Source organism: Quercus suber, unplaced genomic scaffold (genome assembly GCF_002906115.3).
Source record: "Quercus suber isolate HL8 unplaced genomic scaffold, Cork oak 2.0 scaffold_407, whole genome shotgun sequence".
Lineage (NCBI taxonomy): Eukaryota > Viridiplantae > Streptophyta > Magnoliopsida > Fagales > Fagaceae > Quercus > Quercus suber.
The window spans coordinates 539,010-565,764 of record NW_027069858.1 but is presented as its reverse complement, the minus strand read 5'-3'; the positions used below and the strand labels follow the sequence as shown (position 1 = coordinate 565,764).

General features: G+C 33.8%; 2 protein-coding genes across 4 annotated transcripts; both read right to left on the bottom strand.

Moving 5' to 3' along the window:
* Nucleotides 1-3,703: 3,703 nt before the first annotated feature.
* LOC112016227 (protein LATERAL BRANCHING OXIDOREDUCTASE 1) lies at nucleotides 3,704-6,848 on the bottom strand. Its single transcript, XM_024048749.2, has 3 exons — nucleotides 6,327-6,848; nucleotides 5,716-6,043; nucleotides 3,704-4,219 (listed from the first exon to the last, which is right to left on the bottom strand). The coding sequence occupies exons 1-3, from the start codon at nucleotides 6,794-6,796 to the stop codon at nucleotides 3,959-3,961; spliced, it is 1,059 nt and encodes a 352-aa protein (XP_023904517.1). The 5' UTR covers nucleotides 6,797-6,848; the 3' UTR covers nucleotides 3,704-3,958.
* Nucleotides 6,849-8,121: 1,273 nt separating this feature from the next.
* Nucleotides 8,122-25,520, bottom strand: LOC112016205 (protein LATERAL BRANCHING OXIDOREDUCTASE 1). 3 transcript variants are annotated; one of them, XM_065761353.1, is made up of 3 exons: nucleotides 24,927-25,520; nucleotides 23,753-24,080; nucleotides 8,122-8,753 (listed from the first exon to the last, which is right to left on the bottom strand). In XM_065761353.1, the coding sequence occupies exons 1-3, from the start codon at nucleotides 25,385-25,387 to the stop codon at nucleotides 8,493-8,495; spliced, it is 1,050 nt and encodes a 349-aa protein (XP_065617425.1). In that variant the 5' UTR covers nucleotides 25,388-25,520; the 3' UTR covers nucleotides 8,122-8,492. The 3 variants fall into 3 exon arrangements, with proteins under 3 accessions (XP_065617425.1, XP_023904530.1, XP_023904508.1); XM_024048762.2 differs by lacking the exons at nucleotides 23,753-24,080; nucleotides 24,927-25,520 and adding exons at nucleotides 10,719-11,046; nucleotides 11,563-12,309; XM_024048740.2 differs by lacking the exon at nucleotides 8,122-8,753 and adding an exon at nucleotides 22,901-23,327 and having other exon boundaries at nucleotides 24,927-25,492.
* Between the last annotated feature and the right edge of the window lie 1,235 nt (nucleotides 25,521-26,755).

The window sequence follows — 26,755 nt, the reverse complement described above, 5'->3', positions numbered from 1 at the left end:
GATTTTTCTTATTTTCTTGTAATTTCGATTAAAAAAAAAATGCAAAACGGCGTCGTTTCATGAGTTCTACCGGCAGCCACTAACTGAGTTGTAACAGAGTTCTACATTGATAAAAACTGAAAGTTAGAGGACTGAAATGACAAAACTAAAAGTTAGAGGGCTGAAATGAAAAAAAGGTGAAAGTTAGAGGGCCAATTTTGCATTTTTGCCTAAATATTAATATTAATGCCACCTAAAATGCCATATAGACTGGTCAGGTGACAATTTTGTGAAAATCTCTCTCTATCCCCTTTACGGTGAGAACCCTTCATATGAACGTGAGCCTTCATATGAACGTGAGCCTTCATATTTCAGTTCCTAAATGGGTTTAGGTTGCGATGGATGAATGATATTATTAACTTTATAGGATTGTGATGCAAATCCACTCCTATGCGTTTGGTCCTTAGGCAAAGGGTTATTTGTGGTCATTTCAAGTTTTCAACTACTGAAACTGAATTATTTTAAAAAAAAAAAAAAAAAAAAAAAAAAAAAAAAAAGGAAAAAGAAAACATTAAGCTGCATAATGTTTTCTTCTTCGGACGATACACCTCTTCGTCTTCTTTCCCGAAAATCTCTTCGATCAAAGCCGAGGTTATTTCACTTTGGATAGCATAATTAATTAAACAAACCCAAGCACGCCTGTCTATTTAAAAAGAAGAATAGAAGGTAAAGAAGTTCACATCACTGTATATTACTGAGTTTGAGAATGGAGGAAGAAAGTTCTGATTCTATCCACAACTTCCATGACTGATATGAGTATGACTCTAACAGATCCTAGGGCTATGACCTTGACGGATACTATGACCGTTACGGACACTATGTCCCGACCAATAATTCTAACAAAGAAGAAGAACAACAACAACAACAAGAATCAAGCCATGATCAGCGAACCAAACGCCGCAAACACACACCAACCTTAGAAGATCGAATCAGCACCTTGCCGGAGTCAATTCTCATCAGCATCCTCTCCCTCTTGACCACAAAACAAGCCATCAAAACCAACGTTTTATCCAAAAGATGGGCCCATCTTTGGACCTCCATTCCTTCTCTCGATTTCGATTCATACTGATTCGAAAACGCTGCCGATTTCGCCACTACCGAAAGTGATGCCCTGCTCCTACACAAGGCTCCCAAACTCACAAATTTCTCCATTACCTTCGTTCGACTCGAGTACGAGCCATACCTACGGCCTCACGTTGATCGCTGGGTTCATTAGCAGTTTGGTTAGGGGGTCGTCGTTCCCCTTAATGTTTTCTTTTTCTTTTCTTTTTTTTTCTTTTTTTTCAAATTTTTCTTATTTTCTTTTAATTCTGAATTTTAAAAAAAATTTAAAAAAAAAATGCAAAACGGCGTTGTTTCAGGAGTTCTAACGGCAGCCACTAAATGAGTTGTAACTGAGTCCTTTGACAAAAATTGAAAGTTAGAAGACTAAAATGACAAAACTGAAAATTAGAGGACTAAAATGAAAAAAATGTGAAAATTAGAGGGTGAGTTTTGCATTTTTGCCTAATATTTAAATATTACTCTTAGCCACATTGGCATTTTTTATCTGCCACTTAACAACAGTGACTATTTTGACACAATACCAAAATGTTAAAAATTAAATTGACATATTTAAAATGTTAAGGACTAAATTGATATTCAACGTCAACTAATTTTTTTGAGAACATTTTTAATTTGATATTGATGATAACCATATTGATTTTTTTTAGCCTATATATAATATCATCAGAGCATCAGACTAAAGAATAATATTGAATGATGTTTAAATATGACTCCTCTCTTGTCATGCCACTCCTATACTCTAATTCAAGGAACTTTGAATGCTAACTTAATTATTGTAGAATTTTTGGCCAACACCACACTTGTGTTACTAAGAAATAGTGAATTTAATTATTTAATCATAATTCTAACATACTATAATAGATTACTGATTGTCCCAAAAGTTTAAGTTATTAGGAAATAGTGAATTTAATCATTAACCATTATAATTCTAACATCTTTGTTCATTTGTTGCAATTTTTTATTATTATTTCTTGAAACTCTGGTTTAAGTTGGTGAGTTTTTACGTTTTTGAAAATTCTACTATGGGTTGATGAGTAATTTTTTTAGGATTTTGACAACTATACTTTAGATTGATGTGTTTTAGTGATGTATTTCTTTATTCCACATCACATGTCCTCTCTTTCCCTCTTATTGATTTGGTTTAATTTTAATTAGGGTTAATCCTTTGCTTATAAAACGTCCTAAAACAAACATTGTACCTAGTGCACAAAACTCCTATTTTTTCATGTAATTTGGGACAAGGGAATGGTAGGTAGCTTGATTTTCATATATTCAAAAAAATTAAAACATCAACTTTATTGAAATTATCAGGTTGATAGTTGATACGCTTGCATCAATAACTTCAATTTGCAGCCATTGTACTGTAGGAAAAACATGGTTTGTTTCACACACAAAACATACGCAGCGGAAAATTAATGGATCTACTTCATTCGCAATTGATAACATGTACTATGTAAATTTCAGAATTTAAGAACCAGAGAGCATACCTTGGTGCAGTGAAATTCAAAACCAAAGATTAAAAGTACTTGGGAACACTTTTAATCTTCACTCCAATTCCACTTGTGCCCAAGAAGTGTGGTCACTCGATTAGTTTATATTTATGTGTTCAAGGGAGAATAAAAGATTGGCTTACAATTGGGCTTTAGTATGTGGCTTGAAGTGGGACCAAAAGGGACAAATAAAACACTAGCTCCAATGAATTTTGGGCCTTTCTATCAACTATTGACAAGCCCAAAATTACCATTAATTATATTTAATACCACTATATAAATGTAATTACACTTTAGGCCTTATTAATAAATTATATCCCAAAACTTTATTATACATTCAACCCCTTCATTAAAATATTCGTAGTAATACAAAGTCATAAATGTTGACTGCCACTTTGAAGATTACTACATGTTAATCCTTGAGTATCCGGTTTAATCCTTTAAGTTATTCATCATATATTTATGAAATTCAATTTTATAAATATATACTTTAGTAACTTCTTACTAAAGTGGTTAGGCCTAACACTCTGAATAACCGAACCCATTACACTTATCTTAAGGGAATATTTTATATCTCCGTTAAGAGATTATGAATTCTATCTTGAGAATATATGTTCCCTCAACATTAAACGTGGCTGCCCAACATACTGAAGTTTTGATCGTGACTTTAGATCTCACTCTTGATATATCAAAGCAACCTACACTTCATGATCAGGTTCATTATTCTTTCAGGATTGAGAATTGATGTAAATAGAAATCGTGAGATTAATTATTCATTTGATAGTCGTTAATAGAATAATAAATCTCACAGCGGTCCAGTTCAATATGTCTTAACACTTAAAACATATCAACTAGAAGTCTCTAATTCCATGATCAAGACAAATCATTTTAGTCGATATGTTATAGTCTTCGCAGATGAAATGCCCAATTTCATCACTGACTACAAACTAAAATTCTGAGTTTACAAAGAACTTGTGATTTATATCTTCTGTAACTAAATCACATACTATGCATCTCATGGACTATATGATAATGTCCAAATATTCATGTTACCATTATTTTAGATAATAATAAAACAACTTTATTAATCATAACATAATGTCATACATACCATCATACAATAGGATTTAAAGGGCACATATCCTAACATGTACTTCATATATTATTCTGTAATAAAGTATGAAATAAACAATTTTTGTAATATAGTATAAGGACAATTTATTGAAGCATATTTCTTCACAATATTTCTCATGCTCTGAGATAACCAAATCATGCTTTTGAAGTCCCAACTCTGGACAATATAGAGTAGGAGCTAAATGTTAATGTTATTGCTTGCCAATTGATCATACTACCTCCATCCCAGCCTACTCTGATATCTTGAAATCACTAATTTGCAGATTTTCAACTTTTTTTTTTTGGAAATTACTCTGACTTCTGTTACTCACAAACTCTCCCCAGTTGTATGCCCTATATTTAGCAGGGTTTTTCTCATTCGTCAGCTCTTCCAAAGGCTCAACCACGGTGGAGTGTGGAGGTTGTAAGAAGAATGGATATGAGTACCTTTCTCTCTCTAAATTCACTATCACCCTGTGCTCTACACTCTCATATATGTCATTGCTCCAAACCTGGACAATTTGATTCCTTGAGTTAAACTGGTCAATTATAAAAGCCTCTAAAAACATTTAAGCTCTAATATAGGGATATATTATTAATTCTAATTTGGCTAGTAATTTTATCACCATTTTCAGATACATACATGTATGGAGTACACAAAGAAAAAGTAATATATGAACATTTTACATAGACTTGGATTTAAACATTGTAGATATGACAACTTCGAGCATTCTTATCTGATGCTCTAATTTATCTATTTTGCATTCATTGTAACACCAAATGCATAAAATCCACCACCACACTTGGAAATGCAACACTATTGAAAATTTTACATTTTACTACAATAATATCTAAAAAATAAATTTCCTATTCCAACCTCAATTATTTTAATCTCACAAAACATATTCTCTCTATTGGGCTTTGTGGAGCTTAGTTGTGTTTGATCCGGATTATGACCTGACCTGAAATAATATTGTTACGGTTTTTAATAGGAGATTTTATGAGGCTGAATCCATAGAGTGGAGGCTTAGGCCAATTGGCCCGTTTTGTAACTCATTGTGAATCCTGTGTGCAAGATATAAAAACTATTATTTTGGAGATTATGGTTTGACATTGTTTTTTAGAGAGAAAACTGTACTGCCGCATCTTCTATTTTTTTCCCCTGAGAATAGTGAAATCCCTGCAACTCCATAGACGTAGGCAAATTGCCGAACCACGTAAATCCTGTCTTGTGTGTAATTATTTTTTCTTTTGCATATATTTTTCTCTATTTTTGCATCTTACAGATCTGGGAATTTCGTGTATATTCCTGTCACTCTCTCTCCCTCTAGGTTTTTTGAATCGATCTCCCTTTTCACAATAATATATATATATATATATATAGTGGTAACAAGAGAATAGTGCATTGAACATAGAGTGGTAAGGTCTGTTTGGATACCGCTTTTTGCTGAAAACTAAAAACTTATTGCTGAAAATATTATAACAAAATAGTTTTTAAATATGAATAGTGTCATGTGGGACCTAGAAAATTGCCTGATCTGCCGTATGCACAGTTGTCGTGGGACCCACTGTAGCCATGGGTTCTACTATTTAAACCGCCAAACTCCAAACGCAGGTCATTTTAAGCGCTATCCAAAGATAGCTGTAATGTACTTAAAACAGATAAAGTATTTTTTGGTAATACAAAATGCATTTTATTTTTTATTTTTGAACTTGAATGCTTTTAATTAGCCTCTTACTTCTATTAGATTTCACACGCATTTCCTGTCATGATAATGTCAGACATGGGTAGCATTTGGTAACCAACTAGTAGGAGAGTATGAATTTTGATGCATTCTAGAAAAATTAATCCCAACAAGATACATTCTTTTGAAAAGTACATATGTTTAGTATCATGCTGAAACTCTAATTAAAACAGAATTAGATTGAATAGATATCCTTTGGACGAGTACTAATATGAATGATTAATGATTTGTACTTAGCAAAGTTAAAGATATGGAAATGTTACCTGAATAATGTCACCAACATTGATGATATAAGCATCTGGGGTGGGTTTGACCCGAACCCACTCTCCATCAATTTTCTGCTTCACTTCCAATCCTCCAACATCATCTTGAGCGAGGATGGTTAAGGCACCAGGATCCTTGTGCCGACCGACACCGAGCGCTAACTCAGGAGTAGGGCAAGGTGGATAGCGATTTAGTCGAATGAAGCTGATCTGATCTTTGAAGAAGCCATGGAATCTGTCTGCTGGCAAGTCTAGGGACAGTGCAATAAGTTCCAATAACTTGTAAGCTAGTTTTACCATCTCTTGACCGTAGTCTTGGCATGTCTCCCTGGTCAGTTGTCAAAGGAGCCCATCAGATCACATAAATAGAATCCCTTGAATTGGGCTTCAAACTAGATCATAATTCTTGATAGATTAATCTCAATTCTAAATCAATTACACAGGGTCCTCCCAAATAACAGTTATGAAGACACATTCATATGTTACTAACATGTTAACCTTATATGACTAGTTAATAAAATGTACCATCCACTCGATCTCTTATAGGAATTAGGACACAATAGTCCTATAATAATGATTTCCATATATTAATTGTTGTTAAAAAAACTTACCTTAATTCTGGAGGGTACTCAGGCCACTGATTATTCCATTCAATGACTTCCTTGTCTTCAGACTCATGCGAGGCAGGGACTATAGTGGGACCCACTACAACAAAATCAAACACTTCTTTCCAGTCCCTAACATTCTTGGTATGTTCTGTGTCATAGTAACCAGTAACCTTCTTCTCATTCCTCCTCACCTTCCTCTTCTCCTCCAAACTCTGAGCAAAGAATTTCCTCGAGGCACCATCAATCTTCTCTCGCTTCTCCAAAGGCACCCCATGATTGATCACCTGGAAGAACCCCCACTCCTTGCATGCATTGCCTACCTCTTTAACAAGGCCTTCAAATTCAACGGCAGAAACATTGTTGGAAGAGAGTATTGGAGAAAGATCGATTAGTGGGACACCTTCGCCTTCGATGTAGGAGATTTTTGGCCTGTGTTCAGGTTCTTGGATGAAAGCTGGATCAACCTCTCCCATGGTAATTGGTGAATGATTTTTTTACTGTTTTGTAAGAATTGGGGTGGTGATGAAGGAATGGTAGGTTTTTTAACTTTTATACGTGTGAGATTTTAGTTTTATTTATGTACTTTGAACTTGGACGGGTTTTCGGTTTCTGATTGGTACGAGGAGATTAAAACTAAGGTAAGATTTTGTATGGTACTTCTATACGTGTGAGATTTGAGTTTTATTTATGTACTTTAAACTTGGACGGGTTTTTGGTTTCCGATTGGTACGAGGAGATTAAAACTAAGTTAAGATTTTGTATATATGGTTGCTATTTTTCTAAGGATGTGACGTTTGTGCTTGCTTGGGTGAGTTGCTTTGTTCAATTTATGGATATTTTCCTAATGGCAATAATCATCGGTTACGGAACTTCTCCATTATTATTGCTGTTGTCAGAGGTGGCTCCGCATTGTCTTAAGGCCTAAATAAAGGCAGAAAGAAACATTCAAATTCTTTTTATATATTTTTTACTAGAGGTAAATTTTGTAAATTTAATCGTTAGATTATATATTTTTATAATTTTTAACACACATAGCAAATTTTATTCCAATTAAATGTTATTTATTATTCGATTAATAAACTTATTTTTTATATATATAATTTAAGACTACAAAATTTTGATATTTAAATATTTTATTGATGACATATTTTATTGATTTTTTATTTTCTTTGAATTTTGCAAGCTTGAAAAATATAATAAATACATGCAATCTAATGGTTAAGTTTTTAAAATTAACATCCAATAAAAAAAATATAAGAAGGGTTTGGAATATTTTTCCCAAATAAAAAAAGGCCTGTTTATTAAATAATATAAATATATTATATATTATATTTATTTGCATTAGCATTTTAATTAATGTTGTTTCACCAAAAAATAATAATATTAAGACCCACTATGTTGGCCTGTAAGACATTATCTATTAAAATGACCCATATTGTATCCAAAACACAGAAATATTTTTTATTCAATAAATTTATATACACAAAAAATTTCACACTTACTTAAATGGCAGACTATTAATGGTGGGTAGAAAAGTGAAGTAATCTTAACATTTTAATTAAGGTTACTTAACCAAAATAATAATAATAATAAGACCCACTCTCTTGGCCAATGTAATACATTATCTATTAAAATGACCCATATTGTATCCAAAATACAGAAGTATTTTTTATTCAATAAATTTAGATACACAAAAAATTTAACACTTGCTTAAATGGCAAGCTGTTAATGGTGAGTAATAAAGTGAAATCAGTGGTAGATCTAGATTAGAATTTATAGAAGCTTTGCAACTCAGTGGTTGTGAAAAAATTTGTATTTGTAGTATTGTTCATTTTTATTAAACGCATAGAGACAAGATAGGTAGTCTAACTTTCATAAATTCATAATTATTCAAACATCAACTTTATTGAAATTATTAGGATGATACACTTAACATCAATAACTTCAATTCGTAACCATTGTAATTCATATTTTATTCTCTCATAAAGTATATAATAAACGGTTTTTGTAATATGATATAAGGAAAATTTATTGAAACATACATATTTATTCACAATATTTCTCATCTCCGAGCAGATAACCAAATCATGCTTTCGAAGTCCCATTTTCTTGAACAATATAGAGCTTAACTTTATTCCTTGCCAATTGATCATACTACTCCAGCCCAGCTTACTCTGGTATCTTGAAATCACTAATTTGCAGGTTTTCAACTTTTTGTTTTTGATAATTACTCTGATTTCTGTTACTTATAAACTCTCCCCAATTGTATGCCCTATATTTAGCAGGGTTTTGCTCATTCGTCAACTCCTCCAAGGGTTCAACCACAGTGGAAAGTGCCGGTAGTAAGAAAAATGGATACGAGTACCTTTCTTTTTCTGAATTCACCATTACTCTGTGCTCTACACTCTCATACTCATCATTGCTCCAAACCTGAACAATTTCCATTGCTTAAGTTAAACTAGTCAATTATAAAAGCCTCTAAAAACATTTAAGCTCTAATATAGGGATAGATTATTAATTCTAATTTGGCTAGTAATTTTATCATCATTTTTTAGATACATACATGTATGGAGTGCACAAAGAAAAAGTAATATATGAGCATTTTACACAGACTAGGATTTGAACATTGTTGATAAGACAACTTCGAGCATTTTCATCCGGAGCTCTAAAATGCATTTTTATCTATTTTACATTTATTGTAACACCAAATGTTTATAATGACCCCAACACCTGGAAATGCAACACTATTGAGGTTTTTACATTTTACCGGGGTAATATCTAAAAAATAAATTTCCACATTAACAATATATATATATATATATATAGTGGTAACTGGTAAGAAAATAATGCACGAGACGTAGAATGGTAATGTACCTAAAATAGATAAAGCAATTTTTGGGTAATAGTAAAATGCATTTTATTTTATTTTTGAACGTAAATGCTCTTACCCTCTTACTTTTATCAAAATTCTCACACATTTCCTGTCCTAATAATATCAGACTTAGGATCGTAGGAGAGTATGAATTCTAATGCATTCAAGAAAAATTAACTCCAACAAAATACTCCATTCTTTTGAAAAGTACGCATGTTAGTATCATGCTGAAACTCTTCTTAAAACAGAATTAGATTGAATAAATATCCCTTGGTTACAAGTATGACACTAAAGATAGCATTTAGGGTTAAATTTGATGCACACAAATTGTTTTCACACACCTGAAAAAGTAACTAAATTAATCATGACGTTAATTTATGTTTTCAATTACTTTTTGGAGTGCATGTAAAATTGTGTAAACAATTTGTGTGTAATAACCATTACTCAAGCAATTAATATATGGGTAAATACTATTATATACATCTTGTTACATACAAATTTACACGCACCTATAAAATGCAAAAAACATTGTTCATTTTATAGGTGTGTGTAAACTTTCCATGCATTTTTATGTGTATGTAAACTTGTGTATAACAAGTGTGTATAATATATATATATATATATATAAACACCACCCTTCTTTATATATATGCATGCACCAAACCTTATTTCAAGCTATATATATCAAGGGTAGCTCTATAGCCAACTCAGGGGGTTCACTGATCTGGCCAAAAAAACAAAAATTATATATAATTTTTCTTTTTTTCTTTTTTTGTTTTGACCCCTAAAATAAAATTTTAAACACCCTAACCCTAAATTTTGTTTAATCCCGACTGAAATAAGCTTGAATATAATCATCTTAGTGTTATTTCCACAATATTAATTTTACAATAAAAGTTAAGTGGTAAGTTTTAATTGGTTTTTATATAAACCCACAATTGACATCACTGTTTTACATATCTTTAACAATTTGTCATTTACAATTTATTGTGAAAGTGTTGTGTTAGTAGCTTTACTTTTAAAATTGCTCCTTCTTTTTTAAAAATAAATAAATAAATAAACTTTCTCTCTGACTCTTTCTTACTTTGCCATTGGCCGTAGAATGAAATTATTTTTCCCTACACTTTTCTTCTTCATTAGCAAAAAATTACACCCGTTGTAGCACACAAAAATTACAACAGTATTGACCCTCCTAAAATAAATCCTAAAGTCATCGCAGATATATATATATATATATATATAGGTAGGGCCCACCCCTATGTGAGAGGGAGGGAGTATATACTCACAAGTAAATATGGGTTGTTATTAGGTAATCTGGGAGTATACTCCCTCCCTCTCATAAAGGGGAGAGCTCCACCTATACACACACACCCCTAAACTTACCTAACCTTATTGATTTAATAAGACAAAAATGTGACAACTAACATGATAATTATGTTACGTATATATACACCTACAAGTAAACACAATTTGCTATTGGGGAGTCCAGGAGTTACTCCCTCCCTCTCGCATAGGGATGATACCTTAATATTGTCACCAATGTTGATGATATAAGCATCTGGGATGTGTTTGACCCGAACCCACTCTCCATTTTTTCTTCGTTTCACTTCTAATCCCGGAACACCATCTTCACCTAGGATGGTCACGGCACCACTATCCTTGTGTCGACCTAGACCAAGCGCTAAGTGAGGAAAAGGGCATATCGGATAGTAATTGAGTCGAACGTAGCTGACTTGATCTTTGAAGAAGCCATGGAACCTATCTGCTGGTAAGCCTAGGCTCAGAGCCACAAGTTCCATCAACTTGAATGCTAGTTTCTCCATCTCTTGAATATATTCTTGGCATGTTTCCCTGGGCAATGGTTAAGGGAATCCATAAAATCAAACAGAAAGAATTCCTCTAATTGGGTCTCAAACTTGACTTCAAATTTCATTGTTTTTTTAGTGAATAGATGAAAATAGTTTTTACAGAACTTTTTCCATAACTCAATCAGCACTAAGTCCTGCCAAATTATCTTACTTCACGCTAGATGGTAACTCATAAGGACCTAAAAAAGACTTGTCCTGAACTTCTTTATTTTTTACTTTTATTTATATATAGAAAAAATTTGATCCCACGGTGCTTATGCATGGTTGGCTTGGAGTTCTAACTTCTCCCAGTTACAATTATGAAACCATGTACATAATCACTAACATGTTAACCTTAAGAAGAGTAGTTATGAAAACTCTTCTCGGAATAAAGAAAAAAAGATAAAGGACTAGTTATGAAGACGCGTACACATGACAAAAATTACAGGATTAATCTAAGATTGCTTGGGCTAGAGCAAACAGTTTGTAGAAAGATTGAGGCAAAGGATTGAAGGCTTACCTAAACTCAGGTGGGTACTCAGGCCACAGATTAGTCCATCCTGCGAGTTCTTTGTCATTAGCAGACTCATGTGAATTCGGGAATAAAGTGGGTTCCTCTATAATAAAATCAAACACCTCCTTCCAGTCCCTAACATTCTTGGTATACTCAGAGTCATAGTAACCCAACACCAGCTTCTCAGTTTTTTTCACCTTCCTCTTCTCCTCCAAACTCTGCGCAAAGAACCTCTTAGATGTTTTCTCAATCTTCTGGCGCTTCTCCAACGGCACCCCATGGTTGATCACCTGGAAAAACCCCCAGTCTTTGCATGCATTGCCTATCTCTTTAACAAGGCTTTCAAAGGCAGAAACATCGTTGGGGGAGTGCAATGGAGAAAGATCGATTACTGGGATGCCTTCACCTTCGATGTAGGAGATTCTAGGCCTGTTTTCAGGTTCTTGGATGAAAGCTGGATCAACCTCTCCCATTTTTTTGTGATTTTGTTAGTGCAAAGAGATTGGTTTACTTTCTTGTTCTTTGTAAGAAGAGATTGTAGAGGGAGGAAGGGTATAGGTTTTAATTTATAGCGTGAGATTGATGATTAATTATTCAGTATTTCTTGAATAAAACGTCGTGGTGCTTTTTTTTTTTCCTTGCATAAATATTATCCTACAATTCTTGGGAGACAAGTTTGGTGATGGCTATGGAAACTTTAATTTAACCGGAAAAAACATCTCTCATTTCAAAAGGAGGGATCCTTTTCCCATTTGCTATGGGAAGAGTACAAATGACTTTCTGATATAATAATATAGGGTCAAGAAGATTAGGAAAAGGGTTTGATAATTTAAAAATGTTTAACGTGCTGATCAATTAACTTGCCCAATTTCCTTTTAGTATAATCCAAAAGAAACATTGTTGTGTTATGAGCAATGGTCTGAAAGGAATATCCACGAAATTCTTAGATCTGTGAAATGCAAAAATAGAGAAAAAATATACATAAAAAAAAAATCACACAAAACAATATTTATGTAGTTCAGAAATTTGCCTACATCTACAGGGTTGCAGGAATTTTACTATTCTCATGGGAAAAAAAATACAAGATATAGCAGTACAGTTTTCTTTTTCTATCTTGTGCACAGGATTCACAATAAACTACCAAACGGGCCAATAATTTTTCCCGATGGCAACCTATCAGCTCCGCTCCATGGACTAAGTCTCAAAAAATCTCTCATTAAAAACCATAATAATATTATTTTGGATCGGGTCATAATTCGGATCAAACACAGTTAAATTCTACAAAGTCCAACATGGTCCAGTAAATATACCATATTTTATAATGTTTTATTGGCGATCATAATGATTTATTTTGTTTGGCCTACAGCAATCATTTGAGCATCACTAATTGAAGAATAACGACATCAACAAATTACATGAGGATTATAAAGTTATAAACATAATAAAACATGGTGAAGTTGATTCTAGCATTAATTGAGTGTGATCGTACTAGGGCTGTTTACCAATGGTCTTATCATAACTTCATTGAACTTTGTTTAAGTTCAGAGTCGTATCAAAATGTATAAGCTCCTTGGAATCAAAATAATTCATAGTGTTTGCACCTTTTTCTTCTCAACATTTCATTTTTTAATCATCGGCAAGAACACTAGAAGACCCCGACGTGACCCACTTGGATGATGCGTCATGCGGCAAATAATAATGTTTTAAGATAAGTAGGTGTCACTGTAATTACTAGGAAATTGGGCATGTGTTTGAGTCATCACCAGCCATTCACTACACGGGGGTGTGGCTTGACGGTAGGAGTTCTCGTTATGCACCTAAAGAGGAGCGGTTTGAGCGATAGCCCCAGCAAGACCCGTATGGTACACGTGGTATTACCCATTGCCGTTACATGGCGTGAGGTCGATGAGCTCACACCGAAGATCTCCCTTTTTTCATTCAGCAAAAAAAAAAATGTCATCACTGGCCATTTGGGGTGACCACCAAAAAGGCTTTTTTTTCCTCGGTAAAGGGTCCTCTACCTATGTTTTCCAAAGCTATGTCACTGTGATGTATGGATGATGGATTTTTATTTTGAATTTTTTTTTATTGTAATTCAACACAAATATTGGGAGCCAATTTATGGACAAAATGTCTTTTAGAACATTTACATCTGATTTCTAAAAATTATTTTATTTTACTATCTCAAAAGCTATTTTATCTATTATATCATACTATTTTACAAAACACCTAACATTTTTTTTTTTATACAATATAGAAATTCTACTCTAGCCTAATCTATGTGTATATGTGTGTGAAGCTCCCTCCTGGAGACTTGAACTCCGGCCCTTACCCCCACACCCCACAAGCACTTATACTTGTAGAGTGACCATCGCACCAAGGGTGTGCGATGGTTACTCCACAAGTATAATATCTAATATGTAATTTATCTCATCTATTCATTAAAATATTAATTTCACCACCACTTTCTCTCTTCCTCTACTCTTTCTCTCTTTGTCCCTCTTCCTCTTCATAAAAAACAATTAAAAAAACCCAACCACCACCAGAAAAAATAAAAATAAATAAATAACCACAACTGTCATCAATAACCACCATCAACACAACCAAAACCACCACCATCAACCCACTCTTCCTCTCCATTTCACTGTGTCTTAAAGATCACCACCACTGCCACTCACATTCCAACAAACCACTGCCACTCACATTCTACCTTAAAGCAACCAACAACCACATCAACATGCTACCCACTGCCAAACACACAACACCCAAATCCATAAACCTCCACAACCACAACCACAATAGACAATCAACCATCACCATCATTCACCCATCCACACCACCACCTATGAACCAGACCCACAACACAACAGCAAACAGTGAAACCGACCCCCCCACCACCAACATGGTGACCTGCACCTCCACTATCATCAACACCCAACCCACCCCTTCACCACCACCATGGCAACCCCCACCTCCACCATCATTAACACCCAACACCACTGCAACCCCCCACCACTACCACCACATCAACCACAAACCCAACCACACACACACCCACACTCATCAAACCCACCGCCACCATAGCCATCCACCATTGAAACACAGTAGATCAGTAGAGATTAAACTGATCTTTGCTTCTCTGTTTTGTTAACTTGGAGGCCCAACTGATCTCAACTAACCCACTACCCACGTCAAACCAAGCATACCCACGCCAATCTCAACCAACCACACCCATGCTGGACCCACGCAAAAAAAAAAAAAAAAAACCCAACACCGAGAGAGAGAGAGAGAGAGAGAAACATATCACCCATGCTGGACCCACGCAAAAAAAAAAAAAAAAAAACCCAACACCGAGAGAGAGAGAGAGAGAGAGAATCATAGAAGAGGGAAGTGAGATCAAAGGGAGAGTGGGAGACAAAGAGAGATAGAGTGTGAGGAGTAGAGAGAAAAAAATAATTTAATATTATACCAATTACTACAGTATTGTTATACAAGTAAGACTGTACTGTAGCACTATTATAAAAAATTTTACAATTAAAAGTCTGGGTAATGGCTTGTTTTGTGCTTTGATGCTAAAATTTCCCAACATATACCATTTACAAGACCCAGTGCAAATGCTCTTACGAAGGGAAATGTCTTAATTTATTATCGTTTTGTATTAAAAAAAAGAAATGGGCTAGGCACTCAATTTCTCCAATTATAAGCCCATATAATATGTGAAAACTATAAGTAGGTTAGGTAATGGAGAAGGCTATTTGATGGCAACTTTTACAAAAGATTAGTCTCACTAGTTTTTGCATACATTAGCGCAACACTATTTTTTTTTTCTCCCTCTTGGTAATATGACGTCATTATGATATGTTAGATACTAATCATTCGGTTACAAAATAGCTTGACCTTATAAAAAGCTAGCAAGTTCTCCACCACAAATGACAGGTTAGCAAAAGCAACATAATCAGTACATTGAGAGGCACCGAATTTAGCCAGTACATTAGCACACTAGTAGCTTCCTTAAAGATGTGTTGGAGTCATCTAGCGTGTGAAGTTCCTCGTTAGAGTCTTGCAATCATTTGGAAGGGGTTTCATGATGATCTTGATATATAGGTTAAAAATAGCATGCACAATGCAATGATAAACACTTTGAAGGTTAAATTAGTATTATGGAAGATCAATTTCTAATATGAAGCTTTTGTGTTTTAAGTTTCATACCCTCAGTAATGTTTTTTTTGGGGGGGGGGGGTGTTTAATACCTCAATTAGCAGATGCTTGACATTAGGAATTCATCATTGCTTTAACATGCAACTTTCAATGAATGTGCCCCCATTTGTTTTACCAGTCTGTGCGTGCTTCCAAAATGGCTAGGACTCCCATCAAAGGCACATGCCACATCGCATTAAATGATACGTGGGTTGTTTGGCGTAATAAATGCTATTATGACTGATTAGACCTCTTGATTCGCTTTTTGTGGGTTTATTTAGATTGGCACGGTGAACAACATACCAAGATGATTTATACACCGGTCACATATACCAGTCTTCAACCTGGTTGACACGTGTTAATGATGAAGTTACAATCTTGCCCATGTATCGTATATTAATCCCCTATGCTACCGTTCTCAAAGTTATTTAAAGCAGTAGTCAGAAATCCAAGCGATGTGTTGTTGTTGCTCGTTGGTATATAACAATAATAATGATGGTAGCTAGTCTTGTCGCTTCATACTTCATGCATACTTGTCATTTTTGGTTGTAAGAGGCATGGGACTTTGGGCTTTTGCTTTTCGGCTAATGAAAACAATTATTGTGCTAGTTCAAGTGGCCATTTGATCTACAAAATTCTCTAACCTCTTTGCAACTCTCTCCCATTATTTTACAATCTTTGCCATCTTACCGCTCTATACATTCTTTGTCAGTAGCTTCCCCTTCCTTGTAAGTCCTTTCTTCCCCTCTCTTCTTGCTATTCCAAAGGTCTTTAGTTTATAGATAGGGAAGTATATTAAGTATTTAGATTACCCTACTGCAATGGCTATTTTTCGATATGCATACACCATCCTTGATGATGTCGATGTGTGGTACAACCCGCCTTGAAAACTCAATACAAGTCGAAGGCAATGAGCTCTTTTTGCCTGTTATGGCTATTATTGAGGGCAGATTCTAATTCCCCCTGCATCCTTTATTGGTGAATTTCCTTCACCATTTAAGGTTGTGTCTTTCCAAGTTACCCCTAATGTATATTAGAAAAATTCAATTGTTGCCTTGGTACAAACCAAGGGGTCTTCAAGATCATAAACACCTACATTGTGACCAAAACTACCAAAGGTTAGTACCCCCAACAAAGGGATATTAAGATCAACAGCCTACTGTACTCACATAGGAGCATGGACAAGAAATTTCTCATGGTGTTCGATAGATGGCACGATGAGGTAACATTTCTTCGATGAGATTGAGTCTCAGGTTCAAGATACTTAAACCCTAAATAACTAATACTGTTCATATTATAGTTTGTGTTGTTACTAACATTGACCTTGCTTTGTACAAATCTAATGGCTCGAAAGGTCAAGAAGCCTTTGGTGAACTTGGCAAGTCTAAGAATCGTCTACTATAGTGCAAGCATTGTTCAATATCAACTTATAGCCAAATAAAAAATCTTACCCCTCCTGACTGCATAACCTACACTAGTAGCAACTTTTTTCACAATCGTCCCACCCCTCTTTTTCACAAATGCATCACAACTCCAAATTATTTGTTCTTCTCTCATTTCATATACAATGTTAACTTTTGTTAGGGACATATTTTATATAATTAGCTAATCTTTTGACAAAATGCATTTTACTTGTAATTTGGTAGATCTATGATGGGTTTAAGATTTCAAGAAACATGTTGTTCAAGTCAAGTGTTAAAACCATGAAGATCTGACCAAAAAACACGTGAAGAAGAGTTGTTCATTAAAACTCGACAGCAATCTCGATAGAAAGACTTCTATCGAGGTTTATAGTCAAAGCTCGACAAAAGCTCGAGACAAACTGTTTCAGTTGACTTATGAAATCAGAACTTCCAAATCTAATTTTCAGCCTATGCTGAAATATTTGTATAGGGTTTCTTTTCTCACAACCCTAGACATATATAAAGCTTATTTTAATGGTCGTCGCGCATAAAAAGAAAGCGACCTAGTTCATTACTCTCTCTAAAAAAGCTACTGCGTCTTTACTTCAAGGGTTTTGTAACCAAGGAGCTTCCTAATCTTCATTGTTGATAAACTAAAGAACTTTGCAGCCAAAAACCTCTTCAAGTTGCTAGAGTTAGTCATGTACTAGGATCCGTGCACATTAGTTAGTCACGTACTGGGATTCGTGCATCGAGGGAAAGATTGTCACTACAATACAAATCCAATTGGGTATTGGGATAAAGGTTTGTGCTACCACACTATTACATGTAATTGAACTTAATTAATTAACTTGGGTTAATAATTAATTGCAAGGGGTCGATACATTTTTAACCCAACAACTTTAATTAATGACATTCCAACATATATCATTAAGTTGAATGTTTTCATTATACATACATACATACATACATTTACACATATACATAAAATAAAAAAATAAAATAAAAAACCTAAATATGTATATGTATAAACATATTAATAGATTATGGATTGTCCTAAAAGTTTGAACACTTAGGAAATGGTAAATTCAATTATTTAACCTTAATTATAACATTTCCCTTCACGTGTGGGCCCAAACTCCCTCTTATTAAGTTAGGCCCAACACGTTGGATTTTTAACATTTTAAATGAGAGTGAGAGTAGACAAGAATTGAAATTAATTTATTTCACTTTGATACCATGATAAACTACCAATTATCTCAAAAATTTAAGCTATTAGGAAATGTGAGTCGTTGCCATAGAATTAAAACATATTAAAGAATTCCTGACAGCAGTTAGTAAGTTTTGTGTGTGTGTGTGTGTGTGTGTGTGTGTTAAGGGTCGACCTATTTGGGAAGGCCTATTGTCAATTTAACAGACGTTTGGTCAATAGGATAAGAAGTTCCAATTGTTAAAGAACAATTAAAAATAAAAAGCATAAGAAGTTCGAATTGTTGAAGAAATATTGAGAAGGCCCATTGCAAAACAAACAAGTGAAATTGATCGATTCGATAAATCCTTGTTTTTCATGAAAATTTCAATGCAAATCCCTCCCTTCCCCCACCCTCAAAATAAATACCATATTTAAAATTAAGAGTAAATGCAATCTCTTTCTTCTTCTCCTTTCACCTTGTCCTTGCCGGCAAAGCCAACCACCAAATTCAAACTTCTCCAAATTAGTAGCAACTTAGAATTTTCCACGACTTCAAACTACAACTCATCCGAAAAAATAATTGTGTGCAAATATATAAATTTTATGTTTTTTTTTTTAAAATAAAATTAACTAGAACCTAGAGGGTAACTTACCAGCAAAAATTGATACAACAGTTCAATTTAAGGTTCCTCAAAATACGAGAACCAAAATGTGGGTGGTCTTCAAAATGTATATTAGGAACGCAGTGTATTCTTTTATCTTTCATATTGTCAATATATCTTTATATTCATATATATTTTAAAAACATATGTATATCGTTGAAGATTTTAAACACACACACACACACACATATATATATATATATATATATTCATATGCTTATGGATAAAAAATTCCTTTGAAAATTGAAATTGTGGAATGCACTTTTATGTCTTCAGCGGCACTGAATCTTTTTTTGTGGCATGGGGATTACTAGTTTTGTGCATTGTCCAAAAGTTTTGTGCTCATTTTCTACGAGTTTTATGCAAACAACCTCAATTGAATAGATCTACTACATTTCAACCCAGAGCTAGGTCTAAATATTTTGTGGACAAAACAAAATTTTTCTTTGAACTAGTTTGGAGAAACTCCTCATATATCTTTATATTGAGTGTAAATTTTGAAAATCTAACCGTTGGATTGAATGTTTTTATTATATGCTTCATGCATGAAAAATTTCAAGAAGATCAAAGATCAATTTCTATGTCATCAAACAAATGTTAAAATTTCAAGTTTTTGTGATCTTAAATTGTGTATAAAAATTAAGTATATTGATAGAATAGTAAATAATATCCGATTTGAATGAAATTTGATATGCATGTTAAGAACATAAGAAATATGAAATTCAATGGTTAGATATTCAAAATTCACACTTAAAAAAATAGATACATGAGAAGTTTGAAGAATTTCTCTCCAAATTGGTTTAGAAAGAAATTTTGTTCATGAAGTTAATGTCCCAAAGATTGCAGGAGAGGAAGTCAACCCCTTAAATTTTTATTTTTTCTTTTTTAACTTCAAAAGGAAATGCAATATGGTAATAGATTAAAGCTCGTTTCTTTCTTTTAACATACAAAAGAAGAAGAAAATCAAAGCATGAAACAGGGCAGGTATAGGGTTACCCCATAGTATAACACATTAATGAGCATGACATGATATATAAATTCATATGCTTGCTAATGTAATGAGCATATAAATATAAAATATGGAGTACAAGGAAGTACAATCCATATCCACTTTAGCGTTTGGATAAAGGAATGTGATTTACCATTTGCGCATGTGTTTAGTACTGCCAAGGAAAATTGTTCAACTATGTCAAAACATGTGGCCAATCCTGATTAATTTGCTGAAATTCCATAATTGATTTAAAATTTTTGAGAGTTGAGACTAAGTGTCCGTTTGGGATCTGCTTATTTTGCTAAAACTGAAAACTTTTTGCTAAAAATACTGTAAATAAAGGTAAAATTTAACTGAAACAGTACAGTTGGACCTATGAATAGTACCAAAAAGTGTAGTAAAATCTATGAATAGTAACAAAAATAAGCTGAATATTAAAATAAGTTGACAAAAATAATTCATGTCAAACACGCACTAAGATTTGATTGTTGTTATTGTTATTATTAGGTTCTAAAAATTTAGAACAATTGGCAAACCGTGAACTCAAACTTGTCTAGATATAGATCTTAGAGTTTATAAGATATATTAGATAATGCTCAAGGTGCTGCAAGTTAGAATACAAGAACAAGGAAGCTGCAGGTTCAAGAAAACAAAACTTGTCAGGCTCGACCGATTAAGAAGAAGGTTCAGACGATCGAACTGTAATTCTGCAAATTTTAATTTCGGCCCATTAGCCCATTAAACCCAGTAAGTGATTAGGGTTTCAGATCTAATTCTCTTAGTATTTAAAGAAAACCCTAAGGCACATTTTGTTATAACTTTGGAGCTTCTCTTTTGAGATCTAAAGGTTCTGTACCTACTCCTTTCAAAGTCACTACCAGAATCTTTCTACATATAATTTGAACTGGTAGATCTAAAGTTGCTACATACCAATCATCAAAGGTGCAGGATCTAAACTTTCAAGGGTGGTCTTGAAGTCATAAACTAGAGGTCTATGTGGGAGATCTAAAGTGTGAACTAGAGGTTCATGTGAGAGCAAATCCACGTCAAATAAGTTTGAGGAGTTCATAGCTCAATTTGGTAATTGTGTTAGATTTACTATGAATTGGTAAATCTCAATTTGATATGGTGGATTGTTCTCTTGGGATTGTTTCCCCCAGGTTTTTTACCTTGAAACAAGTTGTTAATTTCATTGGTTTTCTTGGGTCATCATATCTTGTGTTATTTAGTTTTCTGTTGTGCATGTTATATTTGATGAATGTTTAACCTAGATTTGAATAATTAACCTAAATAAGAACTTGGCTAATAAATTAGATTAAACATATTATGTTTTCTAGGGGTCTAAAACTTAACCATTATTATTGTATTGATACACATGGCATAACTTGAACCCAGATGCAGAGTGAGAACTAAGTCTGACTTTTTTTTTCCTCTAATACAATAGGATTTAAACTTATAATATTCACTCAATGATAATTATCTTTTACCATTAAGTCATTATATTTTTTTTTTTTTTTTAAATCTAAATTACAAATTGTATCCTTTAAATTTGGTGAACTATCATTTGTGTTGCTTATGTTTTATTTTTAGCATTTGAGTCCTTAAAATTTATATTTGTTATTAACATTAGTCCTTTCATCTATAAATCTGTTAACTGTTTTTTATTAATACCAAGAAATTACTAAAATTTTATTTTAAAAAAATGACTAAAATGTCAATTTAGTATTAAAACTTTTCTTTTAATGATAATTCACTAAACTTAAAGGGTAGAAATTGTATTTTGTCTAAAAATTAAAAGAAATCTTATTAATTTTTTTGTATTAATTTTTTTTTTAATAGTTAATACAGTACTAATGTTGACAACAAACATAAATTTGAACTTTGGAAATGATAAAATTAAACTTTAGATGGAAAAAATGACAAATCACCGAGTTCAAAATGTCTAATTTGTATTTAAATATTTTTTATTTGTTCAATTTTACCAATTGAACTAATTTGAACCCAACCCACAGAAAACTTGTCTACACCAATTAAATTCTTCTGTGCTAGTTACGTAAAATTTACTAATTTATCAGCAAAGATAAGAGTTAAACGCATTCTTGCTAAATTTATACCAATCACCCAATTTTCCTTTTGTGTTAATCTCTGTTCAACGAAGCAAAGTTGAGAGAGATTGTGCTCCAGTAATTCTCCCACCAGGCTGAAAATACTGGTTCACAAATTGGATTCCAACGGGCGCTTTCTATTTGAATAACTTCTGCAGAATAGTATAAATATAGCTTCTATCTTTCAACGAATCGCACGTAGAGATATTGCTAATACACATAGAGTTAATGGTATTTCATAACTAATCGATTGAGCAGCAGCTCGTAGACCACCTAAAAAGGAATATTTATTGTTTGGGCCATATCCTAAGATAAGAAGTCCAATGGGAGCAATAATTGAAACCGCAATCCACAAAAAAACCCCGATATTGAGATCGGCTAAAACAAGGTGATAGTCAAAAGGAATTACTGAATAACTTAGTAGAATTGCTATTACTTAGAAGTACATTTTGTGCAACAGCCCTTCCTATCTGATAGAAAAGGATCCCATGATCAGGAACCGATCTTACCTGGGATCGCAAATAACTGCTAAATTTGGTTTTACATATTTGAATTTCAGCCTATTATCCTGTCAGTCTAAATTTGGTTTTACATACACATGCCATTCAAGTCGGACTTTGGAAAATTTTCACTAACAAGGTGAAAACAGTGGACCATTTGTTTCTAGAGAAAATGTGTGGAATGATTTTGTATGATCCTAAAGTAGGACTCAAAATATTTCTTGGTGTAAAAGGTCAGTTTGATTTGGAGCTTCCACTTCAAAATTCTTATTGAAATTGGGCTAAAAAAAACACTTCAAAACAGAAAGATATACATCCAGAAATAAGTTACAGGATAACCAATATGAGTCTTTCGATATGTATCCACAGCCTGAGACTCTTTATTTATTAGCATGTCAAATGCAAGAATTTAAAACAACCCATTCTTGCTAGTAGATTTATAAACCTTACACTGCCACAATTACTCTTATATTCTAAAATGATAAATTTGGATGTTTTCCACATCTTGCTTCTTGAAATCACTTCGGTTTCTATTGGCAACAAATTTTCCCCAGTTGAATTCTCTGTATTTGGCAGGGTCCTGCTCATTGACTAGCTCCTCTAGAGGCTTCACCATGGTATAATGGGCTGGGAAGAAGAAGAACGGAATAGACAGCCTTGCCTTGGTAGAATTCACCACCACCCTGTGCTCCACACTCTCATACTTGTCATTGCTCCAAACCTATACAAACACCACCATTATCTCACTATTTATATAAATCCCGTGTCGATTAATAAACAGACATAATGGTCAATATTTGATTCTAACTCCAATAGGAATGGAAGGGTAACATTTGTTGAACCACAAATGAATTTGGACTAGAAATGATGGGGTGGGGTTGGTTCCTTTGTGCAAGTCATCAGTATGTGATCAATTTCAAGTTCTTTGTGTTAATGGCTCATTAACTTGCACAAGGATCACATACTTAATGAATTTCTACATTTTTTATTGGTAATTAAACATAACTCACACACCTAGATGGGGTAAGAGATGCATATCATCATATGGTTAAAAGACCACCCTGTATGATAGATTCACACATTACCACCCATGATACATAACATAAATTAAATTTCAACAGAATGTTCAAAGTTCATGAATAGTACCTGAACAGCATCACCAACATTAATAATATAGGCATCTGGGATAGGCTTAACCGGAATCCACTCTCCATCTGATTTCCGCCTCACTTCAAGTCCCCCAACATCATCTTGTGCAAGGACACTTAAGGCACCACCATCTTTATGGCGGCCAACACCAAGAGCTAGGTCGGGGGAGGGGCATGGAGGATAGTAGTTGAACCGGAGAAAGCTGGTTTGGTCCTTGAAGAAGACCCTTAGCCGATCAGCTGGTAAGCCTAAACTCAGGGAAATAAGTTCCAATAACTTGAAACCCAGCTTTTCTACTTCTCGGCCATACTCCTCACATATTTCCCTGGAAATATCAAGTACATTACACAAAAATTAATCCCCACAAAATGGAATTTTATTTAACTTCCAAGACAGAATTAAGTGAACAATGGCTAATAAAATTTAATACAAAAACAAAAAAGTAGCAAAAAGTTCCCCCCCCCCCCCCCCCCCCTCCTTATTTTCTGGGTATAGGAAGTAAATCAGAATTTAGAAGGTTAACATGGCTTAGTGCCTAATAAACAAATTCCCTGGTATAGGATATGAGAACAGAACATGAATCTGCAATGCCAATTGGAAATGTTGTTGCCAACAAAATTCCTTTTGCTACTTGATATGATTTTGGACCAAAATCTTGGAGGTTCAAACCAGCTTTGTGCACAAACCTAGACTGCAGAATGTCAATCCCATGTGGCCATTAGCACTGTTAGAGGCCTACCATGTTCTGGACTTTGACATTTTGACATGGAGATTAATCTATGGCTCTATAAATTTTAATCTCTCTCTTGATGTAAAAATTGCAGACAACCAACTTAATTCAAGATTTTGTAGAAATTCACAATTGATTTATGAAAAGTTAACAAATTGGTAGAACTCTGGAATGATCTATTTCTCCCTTTCATAAATCCACCAATAATTACTAACAGAATTTTCGACCAGATGTACCTATATCTCCCCAAATTCTATTTGCATTCAATTTTTTTTTCTTTATTCGGACAAATAACAATTATTCTCAGTTCAACCAAATCACCTTGATCAAAAAAAAAATTGACATACATTTTGCTACTTCATATAACACATGCATGTTACCTAGGATAAGCAAACTAGATTACCTGAACTCTTTCATTGAATAAAATAAATAAATAAGTACCTGAACTCGGGCGGGTACTGAGGCCACTGATTGGTCAAAACTCTAATTCCCTCATCATCAGGTTCATGCGAGGCTGGTACCTCTGTGGGATCATGGGCCAAAAAATCAAACACCTCCTTCCAATCCCTAACGTTTTTAGTGTGCTCACTATCATGGTACCCCATGGGATACAACGCGTCCCTTTGCACCTTCCTCTTCTCCTCAAAAGACCCAGCAAAGAATTCCTTAGCCACAGCCTCTACTTTTCTGAGAAGCTCAGCTGGGACTCCATGGTTGATCACCTGGAAGAACCCCCAGGTCTGGCATGCACTGCCAATCTCAGAGATGAGTTGTTGGTCACTGTTTTCAGAGTTGAGCACACTGGAGAGGTCAAGAACTGGGATTTCATCAGTTACCTCGATGGGCTTGAGCTTTGGCCTGTGGTCAATGGGCTGTATGAAAGCTGAGTCTACCTCTCCCATGGCTGAAACTCAATGACAAAGAAATGTGATGGGTCTTTTTCCTTTTGTTGATTTTATAACAATAGCAGAGCCTATGATGGTGGTATTAGGTGGTGTTTTATTTTGACCTTGTCAAAATGTTATTTGCTAGAATCTTCTTTGTTCTTACGTGGTGATGAGGTAAATTATATTGATAATATGGTATAAGAATGGTTGGGTGTGTAGAAAGATATTAATTCCGTACTATATATTATGTGTGTCCTTTAGAATTAAGCTCGTATTTTACTTCTTCTTTTTTTGGATTTTCAATTTTAGATTCATTGAATGTAGACTTTTCATGGGTGAAGGAAAAGGATTGGTTAGATTAATGAAGACAAAGCTGGACAGTTTGGAAGATTGCGATTGCATGGATGGCAAGTGTTTCAGCGCTGTCTGAAAAAAGACGACGGGAAAAATTTTTTTACTCCACCATAAATACACTCACAATTTTTGCTACAACTCTCCTCTACATGGCAGCAGACTACTTTCAAACAAATAATTTTTTATTTTTTACCAATTACACTCAGTCACACGAAAAACTATGGCAAAAGTTATACATTTTTTGTGTTATTAAAAAAAAAAAAAAAATGTAGGCAGTGAAGATAGTACTATTCCCACCCGCCCACGGGTAGCGTACTTTGAACATGACAGAGCAGAGTGGGAAGCTGGTCAGCTGGTGGGGACGTCGTCTCTTATGGTTGGTGAGATTTTTAAAAGAAAACTATCGCTAATGCTTTCTTATGACTTTTGTTATTGTAATCCTTATCTTACGCCTAATTCTACTTTTCCAATCACACTAAGGTTTTAATTGATTTTTAAAAAAAAAATAATCAGTAATACTTATTAAAACACTCCTATATAAACTCAAAAATTAAGAAAAATTTGAATTTAATGTCTATTAAAAACACAAAAATGGGTGAATTGCCTATATTTATAGTTAATTTTGCAAATATTCCAAACCAAGTCTTTAGAAGTCGATTAGATTTTTATAAATAATTTTATTTTATTGGAACAATCTACTAATCTAGATAAAAGATTGTTGTGAATAATTCAATTTCACTGGGACAAGTTAGAAGATTAATATAATCAACCTGTCACAACTCACAAGATGCTTCTATTATTTTGTTCTTTTTTTAATATATATATATATATATTCTCTGTCACTCATTTTCATCCACTTTCACTTTTTTCATCAATATTAATAATTGGTGTAGAATTGTCCACCTTTTGAAACATAAAAATGAATAATAAAAAAATAAGTGTAAAAGTATCATTGCATCTTTTAAATAGCAACAAAACAAATATCAATAATTGATGTAGAATTGTCTACCTTTTGAAACATAAAATTGG